At 38.1% G+C, this 21928-nt stretch overlaps 1 protein-coding gene across 4 annotated transcripts in view; it reads left to right on the top strand.

Annotated features, from left to right (window-relative positions):
* The window catches only part of CTNND2 (catenin delta 2), a 935738-nt gene that overhangs the window by 335901 nt on the left and 577909 nt on the right, over positions 1 to 21928 (top strand). For all 4 annotated transcript variants that reach the window (XM_050794061.1, XM_050794059.1, XM_050794060.1 and 1 more), the window contains one exon: positions 2262 to 2374. In XM_050794061.1, the coding sequence (XP_050650018.1) occupies positions 2262 to 2374 (113 nt within the window). The remainder of the gene's footprint in view (positions 1 to 2261; positions 2375 to 21928) is intronic.

Raw genomic sequence — 21928 nt, forward strand, 5'->3', positions numbered from 1 at the left:
ACAAAGCAGCATAATCATCAAATTGCCCAGTGCTTCTGGTAAAGAGAAAATCTTAAAAGCAGAGAAAAATTGAAAAGAAAAACGATACACTGAGCAGAGATCACGCCACTGCACTGCAGCCTGAGTGACAGAGCGAGACTCCATCTCAATACAAATAAATAAATAAACAAACAAACACTATATACATATAGAGAAATAAATTTAAGGGTAACTGTATTTTGTTGTTGTTGTTAGAAACAGTGCAAAGAGGAGGACGATACAGCAAAACTGTCTTCCAAAATGAGAACCAGATACATACCTTTTTAAGGTCTGTGAAGCTGGAAGACTTCTTTACCCAAAGAACTGCACCATAAGAACACCTCTAAGGTTGTTTTTTCAGAGGGAGGGAAAATAAAGCCAGATGCAAATACAGATCTACGTGAACAGATGAAGAGTCTTGGAAAATCTGACTGCGTGCTGGGAAGGAAGCTTGCAAACGAGAAAGTCATCTCCCATTGTCACCCCTCCTGTGAGACAGACAAGAGGTAAAACCATGGAGAAGTCACAGCCTGAAGCAGGGATGACCAAGAGCAACGTCCGTCCTAGCAGAAGCCCCTGGTTTATGAATTCTGACTCCAACTACTGCACTGTTTCACCATGTTCAACTTCTGTAACACAGGAAAGTGGGCAGCAAATTAAAGTACTTTAGATGCTACAAAGAATGAATTTCCATCGACATGTGAGGAGTTCTGTTTGGTCTTCAAGTATTATGTTTTTAAAGGTGTTGTCAACTTAAAAGTATGGGTGGGTTTGCTGTTACACAGAGAGATTTAAGATGCAATATGTTAAGAAGTCTGGAAGTGAAAAATCTTCTAGAAGTTGGATATTATGAAAAGGAATTTCCTGAAGGGAAAAAAAAAGCAGTAGAACTTTAAGAGAGAAGAAGAAGTTAGATGCATAAAATACATTCAGCTGAGGTCTTACTAATTTCTTACCTGTAATACTTGATGCCCTTCAGAATATGTAAGATTAAAAGTTTGAGGTTAAATAACAGAATGCTCCCTCAGTTTCAGCGCCTTAAAGGGGAATGTTAAGCTCTCATTTACAAAGTGTCTTTTACTTCGATTCTCAAAATAATGTCAATATTAAAGAAAATCTGCACCTATGGAAAAGAGTGAGGATGTTTTTAATGCATATAGGGGACACACCAGATTCTACCTTTTAAAGACCTTATGCAAGAGTGTCCTGGGATAGCAAGTAAATAAAATCTTATTTTCTGGAAAGATATATTCCTGCAACCTTCTGAGTTTAAATTCTCCAAAACTGACTCCTAAGCTATTTTTCAGCATGAGAAAGCATTCTTTTCTTGTTTCTTATCCCCAAAACATAACTGTTTAGATAATGTATTTTTTAAAAGGTATTAAATGTGACATTGTAAAAACTTCTCTTGCCGTTTCTTATTAAAATACATGATTTGCTCTGGTTATTCTTATTTTTTAAAAAAACTTTAGTGTATGGAAAAAGAAAACATAAGTACTAAAATATGGTACCAAAGCCGTGTTGTTGGAACAGCTGAGATTTTTGAAGTTCTGATTGAATCATTCATTAAAGTTTTCGACAGTGGATTTGAGGCAGTTTTGTAGAAGCATTTTTCATTGGTTCAATTGTCTGTTTTTAAGGCGATATATCAAATATCTCAAAGGTTATGTACTTTGTAATGAGGCTGTATGGAGTTGGTGTCATTGTCATTCTGCTAGAATGCAAAGTTATGAAGAGTGTGGGTTATAAAGCATTATTTACCTCAGTCTACAATATATAAGTAATATGAAGAAAACAGTATACACTATAGAGTTGTCCAAGTAGGGAATAAACACAATACTCCAAAAGATAATTAAAAACTGAACTTTTTTCTAATTAAATGCTCTACTTGTGGTGTGAGGAGTATCACTATCTGTCGGGTGCTGACCGTCTGCCAAAGATAGCACAGGATAATTTTTCATGACAGTGTCTTCTTTAATCCTCATTTCCATCTTATTAAATAAGTATTTAAGTCTGTTTTACAAATGATGAAACTGATACTTACATGAATTAACTTACTCAAAGTTGCATGGCCAGTGGGCCCCAAGCCCGTCTAACCTTCGAATCCTAGTTTTATTGCACATTTCTCAAATTTGACATCTTGGAAAATCATATTTTTCCCCCTCAGCTGTCCTATCATTTTGGTCTGAATTTCACCTGTCATGTAGACGATTGAATTGATCTTGTGCATGGGTTTCTTTCAGGAATTACAGTTTGAAAGGCTGACCCGAGAGCTGGAGGCTGAACGGCAGATCGTAGCCAGCCAGCTGGAGCGATGCAAGCTCGGATCCGAGACCGGCAGCATGAGCAGCATCAGGTACCAGCGCGGCTCTGTTCATTGTCTGTGCTTTGAGTTGCCACTGCAAGTAAATTGTGCTGTTTCTCTGCTTTCCAACCCGGTGGTGGAATTGGAACATTCAGTCAAATGTTGGAAAGAAATTGTAACTGACCTGATTTAAGATGTTCCAAAGGTGTCCAAAATGTCCTGATTTGTACTTGAAACTCTTTTAACAAAATTAATGCCTGCCCTGAATGCAAATTATACGTAATTTTACACAAAGGAAGGCTTTGCATTCAGCCAGCTTGCTGGAAATCAGGAGATGCCAAGTCACAGTCTCCCAGTGTGGGTCTTTTTTTTTTTTTTTCTAAATGATCCAGAGTTCCAGGTTCCTGAAATAAAAGTGAGAACATTCTGGTGGAACCAGTCTTGTTTTTGCTAATACATAATGCTAAGTTACAAAACTGTGCCTTGAAGATCAACCACGTGTGCAGTTCCCCATGTGTAAAAATATTTACTCATTCATAAACATAAATGATTATTGAGTTAGTGATTAGTTTGAGATAATGAAATATATGTTTTTAAAACCTATAACTTTTTAGCCACTTGACCACAAAATAAATTATCCTCCTTAGAACCAGGCTTTCATATATGAAAATGTAAGTGTATGTGTGCATGTGTGTGTGAAAGAGACATAAGGCTTAACTTCCATTTCTCAAAAACACTCTCGTTCGATGGTGTGTGTTTGGCACTCTACTGCATTTTTAGGGAGGAAATCAAAGCTGCTATGGCAAATAAACTCCAACACTGCAGTGAACTTAGCACAATGGTAGTTTGTTTCTCTCTAAGGTAGCGGACTGAGGCTGCTACTTCTCCATATAGTGACTAATGCCCTCTTTCTAACTTGATGACCTTGCCATCCCCTATGGCTCTATCCTGAATTGCATTGTCAATTCCATCACCGCACTCAGAGTCCTTAGTGAATATCAGTCACATGACCTCTCATCGATGGAAGCGGGTCAGGGTCCTGGGGTCAGCAGCCACTCTGCAGAAGCAGGAACATGAGTTTGTTGGACTCTTAGCCACCTGCTGCCACAAAAGAATAAAAATATCTTTGTATTCATTGCTCCAAAATACTTTTATCTTTGTAAGAGTATAACTTTGTAATTGGAGCATTTTGTATTGGAGTCACATACTATTAAACTTTTAACATTGCTTAGTTTTTTTTTTTTTTTTTCTTTAAGTAGAAAACACTGCACTCTCTGTTGTTAAGCAGGGTTAACCACATGGATGGAATATTATTTTCCGTTATAAAACCTTGTCTAGGATATGTGGAAGCATCTGCCTCTGCATCCAAATGTATATGTTGCTGCAAATAAGTACATCGTGGTGTTTTAAACTCATCGCAGACTTGCCTTAAACATCCAGACCAACCAAAGCAGGATGGATAATGAAAACGAAAAGTAAACTGTGTTCACTTGAAGTTGGTTTTATAAGTTGGACTAATTGAAGATAGTGAATTTAGGGAGAGAGAAAAATAATAATTTTAAGTGTATTTTTCCTGTACTACATCTAATTTTATACATATGAAGAGCTTGCTGTTAAAGCTGAACATCTCCTGAAAAGCTAAGCCTGCCAGATTTTATAGGTCCATACGCACCATTGAACTGATACCGAGTTTGCTTTGAAGCCTCTTGTTTCACTATTGGTCTGTTTTCCTTTTCAATTCATGTTCCTAATCTTTCTGCGTGACATTTTTCCATGTTGTACACCTTGTACGTGGTTTCACCCAACCCCAGCCCCTGATAGGAACAGGTCTAGGGAACTATGTAGTAACCTGTGCATCAATTTCCAATTCCTGATTGGATCGTAAATGGACCTGACCAGACTGTGAGTATCAGGGCTCTTTCTCTGGAGGATGTGAAATAAGCAACCCAAAATCTGTGACATAAAATAATGAGTGCTTGGTGATGGTGGCCATAGTGGCTTGTGTGCTAGTGGAGGACTCTGTGGTAACAGTGAGCCTCCCAACGGAGAAGCCAATGGCCCTGAAAGTCAATGAAAGCAATATAGTTTTCATTAGGCCGGCTGCCTAATGTATGTTTCATGTATATTGCATTCACGAAATTACCTGATACCTTCTTAAAAACTGTCCTCTTTCCTCATTTGATTTGATTCATCTCAAGTAGGTTTCATTTATTACATCCAAAGTGTCTTGAATAAAATATGTCAGTTAATTCCAAGGTAGACAGAAAAATGATACCATGACGACTTTTGATTCTGCACACTGTGTCTTGTATGTCTAGCTCACAGCTTATGATATATCATCAACAAATCTGTCTTAAATCTGTGCTAAATAATAGTGTTGAGTGAAGGTGACACTGCCTAATTATTTCCCTTTGCCATATACAATATCAGCCTTCATCAAGCTTAATTATTTTGTATTTTGAAAATCTCTAATGTATGAATCTGCATTTGTATAATACAAGCAATTTACTGGTACTTCTCTGGAGAACAGCTGATGCATAGCAAAACTTCCACTGTTTGTTTGTTTGTCATAACCTACTTGTTTACTTGGCTTCAGAAATGCAGCTTTAGGAATTCAGGTTTTCTTAAAGGTGATAGACTACCCTAGTTAGCACATCAAAAGGGATATTTAAACAAAAATAGAGTATCAACAATTTTTTTTTTTAAAGAGGGCTATTTTAAAAGTCTGCTAATTTTGGTGTTGATTCATACCTCTTAATGACACTAGGGAGTGAGTAAAAGAGGTTCTTAGGGGAAATGAAACAAAATCAAGTCACAATTACCAGACGTATTTTTATATAACAGGTAGAAATGACTAATAAATGTACTTGGGTTTTACTCTGACTTTAATGATGGTAGGAATTGTGCCATCTGATTCCCAAGATCTCTCTCTCTCTTTTTTTTTTTTTTTGAGATGGAGTCTCGCTCTGTTGCTCAGGCTGGAGTGCAACTGTGGCACTATCTTGGCTCACCGCAACCTCCCCTTCCTGGGTTCAAGGGATTCTCCTGCCTCAGCCTCCCGAGTAGCTGGGATTACAGACGCGCACCACCACACTCAGCTAATTTTTTAAAATATTTTTGGTAGAGACGGGGTTTCACCATGTTGGCCAGGCTGGTCTCGAACTCCTGACCTCAAGCGATCACCTGCCTTGACCCCCCAAAAGTGCTGCACCGGGCCAAAGATCCCTTTCCAGGTAGTCACATCAACATTTCAACTTTTTTAAAAAAAGTATTAGTATGCATTTTTAATACAAGTCAACCTCCTAACAGTCCATCCAATAGTACAGGAGGGTGCTAGAAGTTTGGGGGACAGACAATCTGGAGATCTTTATTGTTGCAGCAGATCAGTCTCTGCATCCACCTCTCTAGGTTATAACTCCCTGCAAATGGGAACGTTGTGTTCTCTTAATCTCTTCACAGACTTTCCTAAACATCCACATGCATATCATAGTTTCCAGAATTCAGACCATTTAGTGATTGTCTAAGGGTTCTGAGTCATCTGGAAAGCAGTTATTGGTGCTTTTTATTACAGCTAAAAGTTTACCTTGTACCTTATCTCATTTCTCTCTTGGCTTTTTCACCCCAAACCTATTTTCAGATCATAAAGCTGTTAGATTCTTCATCTTTCCTACAAGCAGAGATTTTGGTTTCATATTTTCTCCGTGATTCCCAAGAACTATGCAGAGCTGAGGCAGGAACGTTATACACATGTTGCTTTTTTATGTAGGGTCATGATCAAGTCCTGCTTTATTTAAGATGATAATCAAATCCCTCTTGGTAGTAGCCACCCCAAACCTCTGGCCAGTACAAAGATCTGGCTCATGCCCAGCCCAAGGCCCATTCCTGAGGTTCTAGGCCTGTCAATGAGGTGTTATCTGGCAGCTTAATGAGCCATCCAGTCCTCATCCAGGTTGAGGCCCCTGCCTGGAGACCTGCCTGAGTCCCTGCCCTTGTCATACTCTCTGTTAACCCTGTAACAGCATTCAGACTCATCCCTCTGTCTGTATTCATCCCAAGTCCATCCTCTACATGGTGTGAGATAGATCTGCAGGATACATAAACCTGAACCATATCTGTGAAGGATCCTTCCTTCCTTCTGCAGTTCTTTGAATGCATGATGACTTCTCATCTCAGAGCCTATGATGCTTTCTTCCTAGAATGTCTTCCCTCTTTAGCATGGTTACCTCTGCCTATGGATCCAGTGACCCAGCTCAGGGCTCATGTCCTTCTGAACGTCTTCTTGCTCAGCGCAGGCTAGACTGTTTCTCTTCTTCGGCAGTGGTTGTAACTTCACAAAGTGTTGGAGAAGGGTTGGGGCTAACACTCCACTGACTTTTCCGTAAGTGCTCTGCCCAAGGATATTTTAACCTTCAGTCAGAGAATGGGTGGAGATTTCTCCAAGTGTTGATGAAAATTTAAGGGCACCTAAATAGATGCCTATTCATATTCCTTGATTTCCATAGGCATCAGTAACATAATGGTAGAGAAATGGAATTCGCATCACAGTTGGACCCCTCTTATGAGCATCTCCTAAAGGGGACTTGACTTTGGAAAGATTTACGATTGACAATCAGGGTAATTTATGACAATAGCAACAATCATGAAGACTGTGACCAACAGTTAGACCTATCTATGGACTGCTTCTAAATGAGACATAATTCTTAGAACACTTACGCTGATGAGAATGATGATGATTTATGACAATAATAACAATTATAAAGAGTGAGGACAACAGTTCCTGAGTTTTTCCTGCAGGCTAGCACTCTTTGAAGAATTGTACATGTTGCCTCATTTCATGCTCATGTTAACCCTTTCAGTTAAGTGTCATCATCGTCTCCACTTTGTCAATGAGGAAGCCACGGCAGAGCAAGACGGGAAAAATGGGTCCCTTTGAGGACGTGGAGGAGTCTGGCAATGTGGGCCACATTGAACAAAGCAGATGGAGGCTGCAAGGGACAGGGGAATCAGACCCAGCGTCAGGGTGACCATCCCTGCAGATGGCCTCTGCAGCTGGGTCACTGGTAGTCTCAGGGCTTTGCTGAGGTGACTTCTCTAGCAGAGCTGACACTGGGCATCCCATTCAGGGAGGGAGCTAGCTCTACTTGTCAGTTGTCCAACAGTGAGGATGTGGACTGTAGCCCAAGGACAGCAGAGCACAGCTCCCACTGAAGGAGAGAGATGGTGACAACAGCAAGCTGCAGAGAAGCAAGTGGCAGTTCTGATTACATGCACTGTGCCCTTGCGCACCCTCAGCCACTCCTGGAAGGCATTGATGGAGAGAAGGATCTCAGGAGGCTGGGCAGGCAGACAGGATATCATAGCATGGATTCTTGGGGTGCTCTGACCTTTGCGATTCCTCCAGGTAAGACCTGGCTGTAGTAGAACAACAACCATGTTGTTATTCAGGGGATCACAGTTGAAAGCATCGTGCTAAATTCATTTTATGTGGTATAAGTGGAGAGCATAGAATATTGGACTGAAATGGACTTGAGCAGTGGAGACATTTATTGTCTCAGCCTTAGTTAACATGAAGCCTGAAGGTAGACAGGGTTCTTTTCTTTAGGTGTCTCAATGGTGCCATGACCCTAAGTCAATCTCTGTGAGTCCCCAAGCATTCACCTGATGGTTATAAGGTGCCACGATCTCACTTGTGAGCATGCAGAGCTGGAAAGGAGGGAAGGGACTTACCTCCTATCTCTGTGTCTCCCACAATCCCCCCCCACACATGTATAAATATATACACATATACATATAGAGCTATATAGTATATTAATTATATAATTAGTGATATATAATATGAAAATATATGAAAAATGTTTCCCAGAGGGCCTCACATGGCCAGCCATACCTTGGGGGATCTTGTAAATTCCAGACTCGTCTGCAATGGTTTTGCACAGTGATGCCCAAACCAAATCACACATTTGGTAGCCAGAAAATGGGGTGGTAGTGGTGCTAGTGTAGAACCTAACAGCTCCCAATTATGTGTTACCTTTTTAGTCTACACAACCACTTGCAAGGTAAGTATTCTCACATCACATAGATGAGGAAACAGGCTTAGATGTTAAATAACTTCACCAATGCTGCAAGTGCATAGCTGGGATCGAGACCTCAGTCACAGGTTCCAAACTCCATGTTCTTCCACTCTAAGCTATAGGTTGACCCTGATCCTGACCACCTGGGCCCCGCCCAGCACCTGTGTATACCTCACAGGTATATTATATATATTATATAATATACCTGTGAATAATATATTCTCACAGGCCAGTGGCTTATGCCTGTGATCTCAGCACTTTGGGAGACCAACACAGGTGGATTGCTTCAGCCCAGGAGGTCGAAACTAGCCTGAGCAACATGGTAAAACTCCATCTCTACAAAAAGAAAAATACAAAATATTAGCCTTGAGTGGTGATGCTCTCCTGTAGTTTCAGCTATACTGGAGGCTAAGTTGGGAAGATCGCTTGAGTCCGAGAGGTCAAGGCTGCAGTGAGCTAAGATTGTGCCACCGCTGCACTCCAGCCTGGGTAACAGAGTGAGACCTTGTCACACACATACACACACACACACACACACACACACTTGTTTCTCACAGACAAACTATTGCCATTATCTGCATCTGCATTTAGGTAAATGTCTCTTTCCCTTGACTATGAGCCCTTTCCGGACGTGACCTTGACATGTTCATTCCTGTATCCCCTGTACCAAGATGGTACCTGCCATGGAACTTTTCCTCAGTAAATGCTTATTAATTGACAAAATGATAACTGAATATTTCCAAAATGTAGTCTTGAGATTTGTACCATTTTCAATTAAACATTGTTTCTGAAAGTAACCAACTTCACTATGGATTTCCAGATTTATGGATTTCAGTCACCTCCCCCTTTGTTAATTATTGAAATAATTCCTCTGTCTTTTTTTGGAAATCACCTCTTAATATTTTTGCCAATGAACAGCAACCTGTGCCCTTCCTAAAGAAAATGAACTGTTCTTTGGAATTTTCAGCTAGGCTAGTACCATCCTGGATTATCAAGAGATTCCAAATGTGTATGTCTGTTCAGTTACTCCCTCATTCCCAGCATGGTTTCAAGGATTATTAGCTGGAAAAAAATTCATTGCTGCTTGAGGTAGGCAGAATTCTAAGGTGTCCAGCAAGGTTCCCATCATCACTTGGTTTTCGCAGACTGCATAATCCCAGGAATGTAAATATGAAGGGGCCTCACTCTCCTAATTGGGTTATTTTAATAGCACGGTTGACTTTAAGAAAGTAGATTATCTGGGTGGGTCTGACTTAATCACACAAACTCTTTAAATCTGGGTCTGGAGGTCAGCGACAAAGAAATTCCATTCGAAGCTAGAGAGTTTTGACACGAGATAAATTTTCTGGTGCTGACTTTGAAGATGGAGGGGCTTTGTGGGCTAGCAGTGCAGATGGCATCTACATGCTGAGGAGGATCCTGAACTCACAGCCTACAAGAAAACCAGAACCTCAGTCCGATGGCCCAAAGAATTGAATTCAGACAATAACTTGCATGAACTTGAAAGGGGATGATTCCCCAGAACGTGCAGAAGAGAAAGTAGCCCTGTAGAAATTTTGACGATAGCCTTGTAAAACTGAACAGAGTACCCTGCCAAGTCTGACTTGACAAAACTTACAAAACTGTTAGCTAAAACAATGAATGTTGCTGTTGGTGATTGGTTATGCAATGACAGAAAAGTAATACAGTGCTTTGTAATCGATCATGTTAGATATATATTACAAAAAGCTGAATTGTAAAAGTTTTTGAGAGAAAATAAATTTTATTCTGTGACAGTATTCCCTTCAAAAGCTTAATATATATACCCTATTTTATTTTTCAAGCATATATGCATGCATTTATACTCAAAAGCTAATCTGTAGCTTTGATTCTGAGAAGTGGAAGAATTTGAATCTGGAGTGGAGTGATGGTTTACTATAGAATAAGGACAACTAAATAAAGAAATCATCTTTAGCCTCACCATTCTTACATAGATTCACAAGATGTTGATTGTTGTTAGCTACACCTAAAAAGATAAAACGTAATAAATATTAACAGTTGCTTGCTCCACATAAGGAATTGCTTTCCTTCCTTCCCACCTTTGAACTAGTGAACTTTTTGCAAAGACGTTTCCACCAAAGTCTGCCATACTTTGGAGATTAGGGTGCAAAAGGAATACATGTTATAAATACTATCAAAGGCCATTCTCCTTATTAGCTAAATTTCAAGAGCCCAAATGCCAACAGTTCTATAACTAGAGTCTAAAAATCTTTTCCACATATGCAAAAATGTCAAACTTATTTTAGGGAAGATGCTGATTTCCAGTTAATATATTAATAGTTAACAGTATTTAGTGAACAAACAGAAGCCAGTGGTCATATACATTTTGTAAGAATGAAATTTATTTCTTCAAAAGTGTGATTAGTGTGAATTTTCATGAGAAAATAAATAATACAGGAATGTAATTGTTTCACAAAGTAAGACATTTTGTAGTTTCATCTTCTGCAGGATGCAATATTGAAATAATTCAATTTATTTTTTTAATAAATAATTTGCCAAAATATTTATTTTTGAAACCAGACATATATTGAAGAATCTGCTTTTTACTGTTTACCAACCATAGCCATAGGAATTTATATCCTTACCACAGTGAGTACACATTTGCCAGCTGGAAAAAATACAGTTAGATTGCTTTTGGATCATTTTTTTGGAAATTTTTTATTAAATATAATTCCTGTTTTAAAGTTAGGGAGTAACTGTTAGTTTCCATGCTAGGAAAAAAACATTTCTCATGAGGCTGAATTATTACTGCTCCAATAAAGTTACACTGATTTAGTTAAACAAGACAATTAGCTTATTGAATTGTCATTCAGAATTAACATTGCAGTAGTCATTTCCAAAGTCTTTGAGAATGTCTGCTTCACTGCAAAACCAGAAGAACAAATTAGAGGGACCGTAGACATATTTTGGAGACTTCTCAGCATTGCCAATTTTGTTTTTTTCCAAAAGTTTTTCTGTCTTTGTTTTCTTCCAATTTAAATTCCAAAGCAGAACCTTCCCTCACAAATATTCCTAATTCAAAAGTCTGCTTATGAATCATTGTTCTTCTTGTCATAACCCCTTTATTCTTTCACATTATTTGTTTTTTTATTTTATTTTAATTCTAACCTCATGTAGTTTGCCTTTTAATGCTGAAATTATTCCTCTAAGATTCCCTCTTATAGTTTTTCCTTTTTCCTCACAAAGTAGGAGGGATATTCTAAAATACTTTCTGGATCCTCAAGATTCATCTCCATGCTTCCCAAGCACCACATTTCTGGTCAGATTTTCATTCTCTTTCTCCTCCCAAATAGCAGGAGCATTTACAGCCATTGCTCCTTTAACAGGGAAGCTCTTATTCCTCTAAACTTCTCTTTTTTTGTAGTCATCAGCCCTCTGAGCCTTTCTCATCTAGCCAAGAGTCCAAGGTCAGTCTACTGAGCCATGTCCATATAGTACCCCAGCTTTCTTTGATCTCCTAATCCTGAAGCAAAATGTACGAACTGGATTAAAGCTGCTGCCTCCTATACTAGACATTGCTGAGCCTTGTCAACTGCTAGAACTCGGTACCTGTTTCTCCTCCATTTCCTTGGCTAGTCTATAAGTAATTTCTCCAGGACGGGGACGACAAGCATATGCCAAAACAGTGGCCAGCACATAGCAACTGTTCAACCAGTGCAGAGTGAATAAATGAATGAACAAACCAATGAAAATACAGTAATTTTATTACTGTTCTTATCTCATTGGCATTGTTTTGGCAAAATCACCAGTCTTATTAATCTTAAGTATTTCTATCTTTATATGTTCCAGAGTACATATTATCTATTGTGTTATTCATTTTTCTATATATCATATACATTTTATATGTATTATATATTTAGATGTATTTTATACATATAATTTATTTATACAATACATTAAATAGTATATATTATTCTGACCTTGCTAGATCACAATATTACATTTTGATATTCATTGTAGTTAATTTTCATGAAAATATCTACTTGTTAATGTGGTATCTTGGATTCCAGGGCCAGATAGCTTGATGTCCTCCAAATGTGGAACTATAGTTGACTTAGTCTCATACTTTCACTCTGATCTTAAGAAAAGAATGATAGTAGTTCTAACAATAGTAATGACAGTAATAATTTTAATAATAACAATTTCAGTGTTTATTGAGCAGTTTCCCTAGGCCAGGCACAAAATTAAATGGGTTGGATAGATTATGCCATGTCATCCTCATGAACCCTTTAGGTCTTATTTTTTTTGTTGCTATTTGTTTGTTTGTTTGTTTGTTTGTTTTTTGAGATGGAGTCTCCCTCTGTCGCCCAGGCTGGAGTGCAGTGGCCAGATCTCAGCTCACTGCAAGCTCTGCCTCCTGGATTTACGCCATTCTCCTGCCTCAGCCTCCCGAGTAGCTGGGACTACAGGCACCCGCCACCTCGCCTGGCTAATTTTTTGTATTTTTTTAGTAGAGACGGGGTTTCACCGTGTTAGCCAGGATGGTCTCGATCTTCTGACCTCGTGATCCGCCCGCCTCGGCCTCCCAAAGTGCTGGGATTACAAGCTTGAGCCACCGCACCCGGCCAGGTCTTATTGTTTTTATTTTGTAGATAAGAACATTGAGATATAGAGAAAAAGAATCACTTTCTACAAATTCAATGGTGTCTAGACATTGATTTCTGAATCTAGGCATCTGTACTCCCCAAGCACATGCATTAAAATGTCACACCACAAGACTGCCATTCAGTCTAACACAGTATCTTGAATTGTGTTGTAAATAACCATCTAAATGTGTCTCGTCTGTTTTCACCCTAGGGATGCAAACATTCTTGAACTGATATTCTGCTTCTTTTCCTTTCCATATACTGTAGTGATTATAGTTGTTTTGAGATTCCTCATCAAAATATGTTTCTCAGATTTATTTTTATGCAAATTAAGAGGTTAAAAGTGTATGTTATCATTAGTATAAATACCTTCATATTAACTCTTGCAAATTGCCAGTTGACAAATTATACTAATATTCTTGTCTATAAAATACCAATCATCATATTAAGCATAAGATTGTTCTAAATTTATTTGAGAATAATAAAATAGTCAGCTGTTTTAAGAATTTGATGTGGGGCCTTAGAAAGGTTGAATACTTTATGGTTATAATTATTTGATGTATTTCTTATATCAATTACTGTATCTTAATGCTTTTATATCCATTTTGAAGTGTGCTTTCTTCCTAAATGTCATCTTACTTCAAAAAGTTAGTATTAATTTTACATCTAAAAACAATCAGTATAACAAATTTTATTTAGAAGAATTGCAGTATAAACAGATGTTTTACAAAAACTAACTCTAATGAATTTTGAAATTTAATATTCTGAACAGTAGAGAACTGGAAATCTTTATGAATTTATTTAGAGTTGAAAATTCCTTATATTTTCTCTTATTCTTAGAGCTTTTTCAAACTCGTAGATCCAAAACGTGGAGTTTCTAATTCCATAAATGATAGCTAAATCTCATTGCTGTGGTTTTTTTTGTTGTTTTTTTGTTTGTTTTTTGTTTTTTGTTTTTTGTTTTTTTTTGAGACGGAGTCTCGCTCTGTCGCCCAGGCTGGAGTGCAGTGGCCGGATCTCGGCTCACTGTAAGCTCCGCCTCCCGGGTTCCCGCCATCCTCCTGCCTCAGCCTCGCGAGTAGCTGGGACTACAGGCGTCCGTCACCTCGCCCAGCTAATTTTTTGTATTTTTTAGTAGAGACGGGGTTTCACTGTGTTAGCCAGGATGGTCTCGATCTCCTGACCTCGTGATCCGCCCGTCTCGGCCTCCCAAAGTGCTGGAATTACAGGCTTGAGCCATCGCGCCCGGCTCATTGTTGTGTTTTTATGATAGTTCCTAGCTTTGCCTTGAAATATAGTCATAATTTCTCTTATATTTATTTCTTTCATCTATAAAAATGGGGATAATGCTCTTCTATAAATTTGCGATGGCTAAGTGAGAAATGTAAGTAAACCATCTCACATACCAACTGTTACAAGTGAATCACATATATTTTCCCTTTTTGATGAATACACAGAAAATCTTTCATTGAAGTCCCTTTTCTAATTTTTCTACAGAAGATTATAAAATTGTTCCTCTCACTGTGGGCTAAACAGATGTATCACAGTAGTACCATGTTTGTCTCCTTCATAATATAGACTAGACAACCACACAGAAATTGACAAGATGAGATGGAAGAAAACTTAAATCAATTTCCCTTTCACGCAGGCCACCTTAATAAGTCTCCATACCCACTGCTGGAACTGAAGATGAGATTCTCAATATTGTGTGATAGTAAAAAGAAGAGCGATAGTGCAATAATAATATATGTATAATAGGAAATGCATAATAAATAAATATATAGAAGCCAGTGACTCTTTGAATAGATATTCTTCAAACAGCAAACAGCAAGAGATGAACAGATTGCCCCAATCATGCACACTTGCTCCTGTCTCTGCTGTAAGTGTATAAATATGATGAGGAGTAGAAAGGCATTTGTGTCTCCATCATATCCGCTCTATCTTCCTTCAGATGCTGAGAGTCTGAAAGCTTTTGCCAAGATACATGTTCATATTTGTTTGTTTGTTTATGGTCATTATAGAACATTGGAAACCAGTGATATTTCTACCAAAAAAATAACAATGAGCATTTGATGTACTCAAGAGGAAAGTCAGCTGAAATGTCAGCCATCAATCTTGGGATGACTACAGCTTGTTGACCACCATGAACATGATTCCAAGTGTTCAAGTTATTAGGATGGAAAAGAAAGGAGAGTATAGCAGAAAGATTGTTGTAGTGAGTACTAGAAGATTGTGGTCTTGGCAGCAACACATTTAAGGTGTGACTTTAAGGCAGTCATTTGGGTTTCTGTGTCTTAGTTTCACTCACCTGTAAATTAGGATGCAAGAAGAGTCTTGGTTTTTCCCAGTGACCCACTCTGGTGCTGTTCATCTGAATATTTTAGGATGGGGACATTAATTAAACTTGAGTAAAACAGTAATGAGATTTAGTGCTTTCAAGGAAAGCAGATGAATTATCTATATATTTATTTAGCTTTTTTAAAATATAGAAATCTCCTGTTAGGTGAAGGCATGAACTTTATATGAGGGCGAACACAATTTAAAAGAAGTTTATAAGTATATCGTAAGTTGCCTCATATGGTCTGGATGTTTTCCAGTTTGACTAAAATGAGCTAAAGATAAGGAACTTGAATAGTGTTTCACGCTGAGGGATACCTTGGAGTGGGCCTTTTAAGAAATAATGTTTGGTTCCATTAAAAGAAAATACGCTTATGTAGTATTCCCAAGGGCTTAATGTGTTGGAGTGATCCTTGTTCTTCAGGGATGACTATGATGTGGCTCTTGCCCTCTGGGGTCTTACTATCAAATAAAGACAGAAGCAACAGGGCAAGGTGGCTCAGGTTCAGGTTCAGCACATTGGGAGGCCAAGGTCAGGGGATCACACGAGGCCAGGATCACTTGAGGTCAGGGGGATCACTTGAGGCTAGGGGATCACTCGAGGCCAGGAGTTCAAGACCAGCCTGGGCAACATGGCAAAACCTCATCTCTATCCAAAATGTGAAAAACGCCCGGCACAGTGGCTCACACCTATAATCCCAGCAGTTTGGGAGGCTGAGGTGGGCAGATATTTGAGGCCGGTAGTTCGAGACCAGCCTGACCAACATGATGAAACCCTGTGTCTACTAAAAATACAAAAAAAATTATCTGGGTGTGGAGGCGGGCGCCTGTGATCCCAGCTACTGGGGAGGCTGAGGCAGGAGAATTGCTTGAATCTGGGAGGCGGAGGTTGCAGTGAGCCAAGATTGTGCCATTGCACTTCCAGCCTGTGTAACAAGAGCAAAACTCCATCTCAAAAACAAACAAACAAAACCAAAAAATACCTGGGTGTGGTGGCACGCACCTGTGGTTCCCAGCTACTCCGGAGGCTGAGGTGGGAGGAAGAGGTTGCAGTGAGTTATAATTGCACCACTGCACTCCAGCCTGGGTAACAGAGTGAGACCCCATCTCAGAAAAAAAAAAAAAAAAAAAAAGCATAAATATGCTAAAACATGATAAAATATATTGCTGCTGTGAAAAAAAACAGTAAGTGGTACTGGGGTTGGTTCACAGAGGGATATTTCTTTGTCAGGGATGCAAAACATTGGCAGGAAAAGAAATGGGGTAAAGGTGTTGCTCAGAGGGAAAGACAGTCAAAAGACACAAAAGACAAGCCGCTATTTGGGATCAGTGTGGTTGAAATGGAGTTGATGGGGTATGCCAGTGTTGGGTAAGGATGGAGACCGAGTATACCCATTCTTTGAGCGGCCATGTGCTGCACATCCACCTAGAGACTTTGCATGTTGCTGAGTAGTCAATAGAGCGTCCAAGGGAGGGATGGAAGTCCAGGGCGGCTGGTCCACAGTGCAAGTTAGAGAGGGTGGCCTTACCCAGGAGGTAGGTCAGAAAAATTTCACCCAAGGTAACAAGTGCTTCCAGAGGCTGCAGAGCTAGGGCTGAGAAGATCTGGAGACTCACTTGTGTCAAAGGACACAGAGCAGGGTTGGGAAGCTATTACTTACTTCAAAAAAACCTTTAACAAAACATTTGGTAGGCTAATCCAATATTGTGGGCTTAACTTTTACCACAACCATTCCCCATTTTCAACAAGAACCCTTTGATTTTTAAATGATTTTCATCCTATGTGAATGTATTCTAATTCTCTTTTATCCAGGAGAAACTGTCATGGAATTTTATATTTCAGAGTTTGCTGTGTTAGCAGCAGGCAGCGAAGAAGTCGCCTAATTAGTTGACAGTAACGCTGTATTCATAAGCCCCAGTCTTCTCACACATCTGTTTGTTTAGTACCTTAAGAGCTGAGGAAGTTTAAAAATTGTCACACATTGTTGCTTTGTCTTATGCACTTATTAGAAAATGGGATTCTCAGCAAGATTTTATTGAAAAGATCTGTCCAAGGCATTGACTGCCAACTTTCCTCGGAATTTAGCAATTAACCTTCTCTCCCTAATGTGGGAATGATGGCATCCACCTGCTGAGAACTCCTTGTCATTTTGACATATCTCATTTAAGGTAAAGAGTTTAATTCTGTCTTTTGGACTCACGTATTGTTTGTCATGTCATAAATGTCCAACAAATTCTGAAGCTCTAATTTAAGGAGGTAGCTAGGGTGGTGGTAAAGACAACGGAGTTTGGAACCATAGACTTTGAGATTTGAATCTCAGCTCTGCGTATTACTAATGATGTGTAATTGGAAAGTATTCTGGTAAACCCCATTTACCTATTTGTAAATTTGGGAGAATAACAACTCAGAAATCTGTTGTAAGCATTAATGTGGATGTGTTTTCAAACAATTAGCTAGTATTAGGCACTGAGAAAGTATTCCATACATGTGGGCTCTTCCTCTTCTTAAATAATTAATTGATTTAGATAAACATCTTTATGACATGTTACACACATGAGTAGATAGGAAATGCCCTGATCTTTACAGATACATTATTCACTTAATGACTTTCCTTCTTTCTCTTGTTTAGTGGATGATAATGATGTCTTTAGTTAGCTAAAGACAAGTATGGTAGCTATTACCAAAGAGCACCAGAGTACAACAGTGTTCTTAAATTAATATGTAGTAATATGTGTATGATAACATAGCTGTGATACATGAAAGTATCATACTCCTTAGGACACAGTCTCATCACCTTGAAAATGGTATTGCTCTCAGGTGGATAGTTGCTCAAGGCCCCCGCATTTTGGTCTATGTTCTACTACCAATAAGCTTCATTTAATTCCCTGGTAACCTGGTACTAGAAAATAATTTTACCTAGGAGAGTAATGTGGGAATAGAGAAAATCCTCAGTGTTACCCAACCATTGGAATTGTTTGAATGTGTTTAAAGCCTGTGGATATTTGGGGGATTATGGAAATGTATGACATTCTGCAGGATTTACATCTAAAATCTGGAGTATGCCTGTGGCAGGTGAGTGGATGCTGGGGTCAGCCAATCAAGGACAAATCTATAGGAGCATGAGTTTGTGCTATCCTCTGCTCTGATGGCAAGGAGGGTCAAATCTCATTCCTCCATCCATTCCTTTGTTTATTCAACACATAAATTGTGGACGTACTATGTGTTACACAATGTTGCAGACGCTGTATATAGATCCGGATAAGAAAAACTGCCTGCCCTCAAGCAACCTATAGTCTTTATGCTACCTTAAATGCATACCTTAGCAGGGATGGTAGCAAGACCTTGCCCAGGTTAAAAATGCCTTTCTAGGAATCTATAACAAAACGTGTATCAAGCTAACCCTCCTGCGCATGACAGGGCAATTAATACTAAGATAAAACAGCAAGTGCAAGATCAAAATTCAAGAGAAGAAATTAAATTTAAAATAACTCTCTTCTAGTTAAACTACCTTTTGGGGCAGGGATGCAGAAGTGCATTTTAAGCTTCAACTGGACCATTTCAAACAATTATTATGTTTGGCTAGTGAACTAGCATTCCAGAGGGAGAAAATTAATCAGAATTTAGTTTTATATGCAAATCTTAGAATCAGAACACAGAAATAATAAACTAATAAAGAAATAAAGCTCCATAGAATAGTTAAAACATTTAAAGAAATATTGACAACTACAACATAAGGGAATTATAAGAAACAAAATGTAAAGAAACTAGTGGTTTTTCTGTTAAAGGATTGGATTTGCTGTTTTACACAGAAGATTTAACTTCCTTCATTATTACTGAGGAAAATTGTTATATTTTATGTCAGAAAAGTACAAAACCAAATATATCTCTGAGGTGTTAATTGGACACAATGATAAGATACTTCCAAATAAAAGTATTATGTTGTACTGAAGTACATCATAGACTATTTTTAAAATATTGTCTTTGATTAATAAGGCTCTAATTATAAAGCAAAGAGAATTTGAGATTTTGCTATACAAATATAATTTTCAGAAACATCTTATATTTTAAGATAGTAGCATGCATAATGTAATGAAATCTATGATATGTACAATTGCAAATATGTAGTATTTGCAAATTCATGGTTTTTAAAAATGCTATAACTCTGTTGAAGAAGTACAATTTGACCAGTAATTGTTGGAGAGTCTTCTAGGCCCCTTCCTCATTGTCTCTCTCCCACTATGTCAGAGATAAACAACTTTCTCAATTTTGTGTTTATTTGTACCCTTGAAGTTCTTTATATTTTCTCACACATATGCATCCTAATAAGTAAAGTATTACGTGGTTTGCCTGACTTTGAATTTTACATAAATATGTTATGTGTTCTTTGCACCTTGCTTTTTACCGCACTCTACGTAGATTTGCCCGTGGTGTGATGGGTGCTGGTAGTTCATGCAGTTCTTTTTTTTTTTTTGGCTTTCGCTGATGACTCCTACTCCATCATTTGAATATGCCACAGGGCATTTACACTTTCTCCTGAGAACATTTGCAGAGTTTACAGGGTTTTCTTCTGTAAACATATAGCTAGAGACGTTGTCATATGAGTCTCCTTGTGTGGGCGCGCAAGTGGTTTGTTGGGCGGGCACAGAAGAGAAATGTCTGGGTTGTGGGATTGGAACATCCTCAACTTCTCTCCATAATGCAAAAGAACTTTCAAAAGTACTTGTGCAAATTTACATTCCCACTGGCAATATGTAATCCATTGCTCCACATATTCAGCAAAACTTAACATTTTCCTAATTATTTTGGTGCTGTTGTTGCAAATCTGGTGAGTTTGAAGTTTGCGCTTCCCTGATTTAGACATTATTAGCACTTTTTATACATTTATCACTTACTCTTGTCTGTTCTTCGATTAAATACCTAATCATGTCTTCAGCGTATTTTTCTGTTGGTGGTGTGTCTTTTCTTTTAGTTATTTTAATTCTGAATATATTTGAATACTAATCTGTTAGTTGTATGTATTACAATCATGTTCCCCCAGTTTGTGTCTCCTTTTTTTGCACTATAGTGTTCTTTGATAAACAGGATGCTTAGTTTTAATGTGAGGTTGATCAGTATTGTTTAAGAAATATTTAAACAATTTTAAGAATTAAAACAACATTTAAATAATTTCCAATGATTTATTCTATGAATTGTAAAGCTATATCCTTTTACATAATTTTTTTTTTTTTTTTTTTTTTTTTTTTGAGACAGAATCTCACACTGTCGCCCAAGCCAGAGTGCGGTGGCGTGATCTTAGCTCACTACAACCTCTGCCTCCAGGGTTGAAGTGATTCTCCAACCTCAGCCTCCCGCGTAGCTGAGATTACAGGTGCCTGCCACCATGCGCAGCTAATTTTTGTATTTTTAGTAGAGATGGGGTTTTACCATATTGGCCAGGCTGGTCTCGAACTCCTGACCTCAGATGATCCACCCACTTTGGCCTCCCAAAGTGCTGGGATTACAGGCATGAGCCACTGCACCTGACCTACATTAAAATCTTTAATCTATTTTTCATTGAATTTTAGCATATTAGGTTGCGTAGATTCAATTTTTTTTTCATGTGAAGTAGCTCTCCTAATACCTGCTGTTGAGCAGACTGTTCTTTGTCTCATAAGCTGCAGTGCCGTATCTGCCTTTTTCACATATGTGTAGTCTACTTCTGAGAAATTCGGGAAGAATTAACAGCTTTATGATGTTGAGTGTTCTCATTCATGAACTTGATGTCCATTTATTTCATTCTTTTCAAATGTTATTCAATTAAATTTAAACATTTTTCCAGAAAGGTTTTGTGCTGCTCGCTGTTTCATTCATTGCTAGGCTACACAAAGTTTTTGTTGCTCTTGGAAATAATCTTTTTTCATAAGAGACATCTTCTAAGAATTTCTGTTTTATATAGAAGTGCAGTAGAATTTTTTATGTTGATCTGATATCAAGCAAAGTTACTAAACTTTCTAATTACCTCTAGAAATTTGTAGACTTCTTTAGGGTTTTTATATAAGCAATCTGTGAAAATTACTGTATTATATCTTCTTCTAAAATCTTACAATTTTTGTTTTGTTTTGTCTTTTTGTACTGATAAGAAATGGGGGAGAGCAGACAACCTTTTTTATTTAATGGAATTACATTAATCTTTATCATTAAAAGAACTGCTGCAGGGCTTTTTTGGAAAAAAAGCTTTATTGAGATATAAATCAAATACCATGCAATTCATCATTTAAATATAAAATGTAATGATTTTTAATATATTCTTAGATTCTTACAAACATCACCACAGTCCATTTTAGAACATTTTCATCACCCCAAAATAAACCCCAAACTTCTTCTAGCCCTAGACTTTCTGTGTCTATGTGCCCATTCTGGACATTTCATATACATGGAATCATACAATATGCAATCTTTCATTATTGGCTCTTTTCATTTAGCATCATGTTTTCAAGGTTCATCGATGTTGTACTAAATATAAGGACTTTATTTTTAGTTGCCAAACAATATACCATTGTATGGATAAATCATACTTAATGACATAAGTATG

Source organism: Macaca thibetana, chromosome 6 (genome assembly GCF_024542745.1).
Source record: "Macaca thibetana thibetana isolate TM-01 chromosome 6, ASM2454274v1, whole genome shotgun sequence".
NCBI lineage: Eukaryota > Metazoa > Chordata > Mammalia > Primates > Cercopithecidae > Macaca > Macaca thibetana.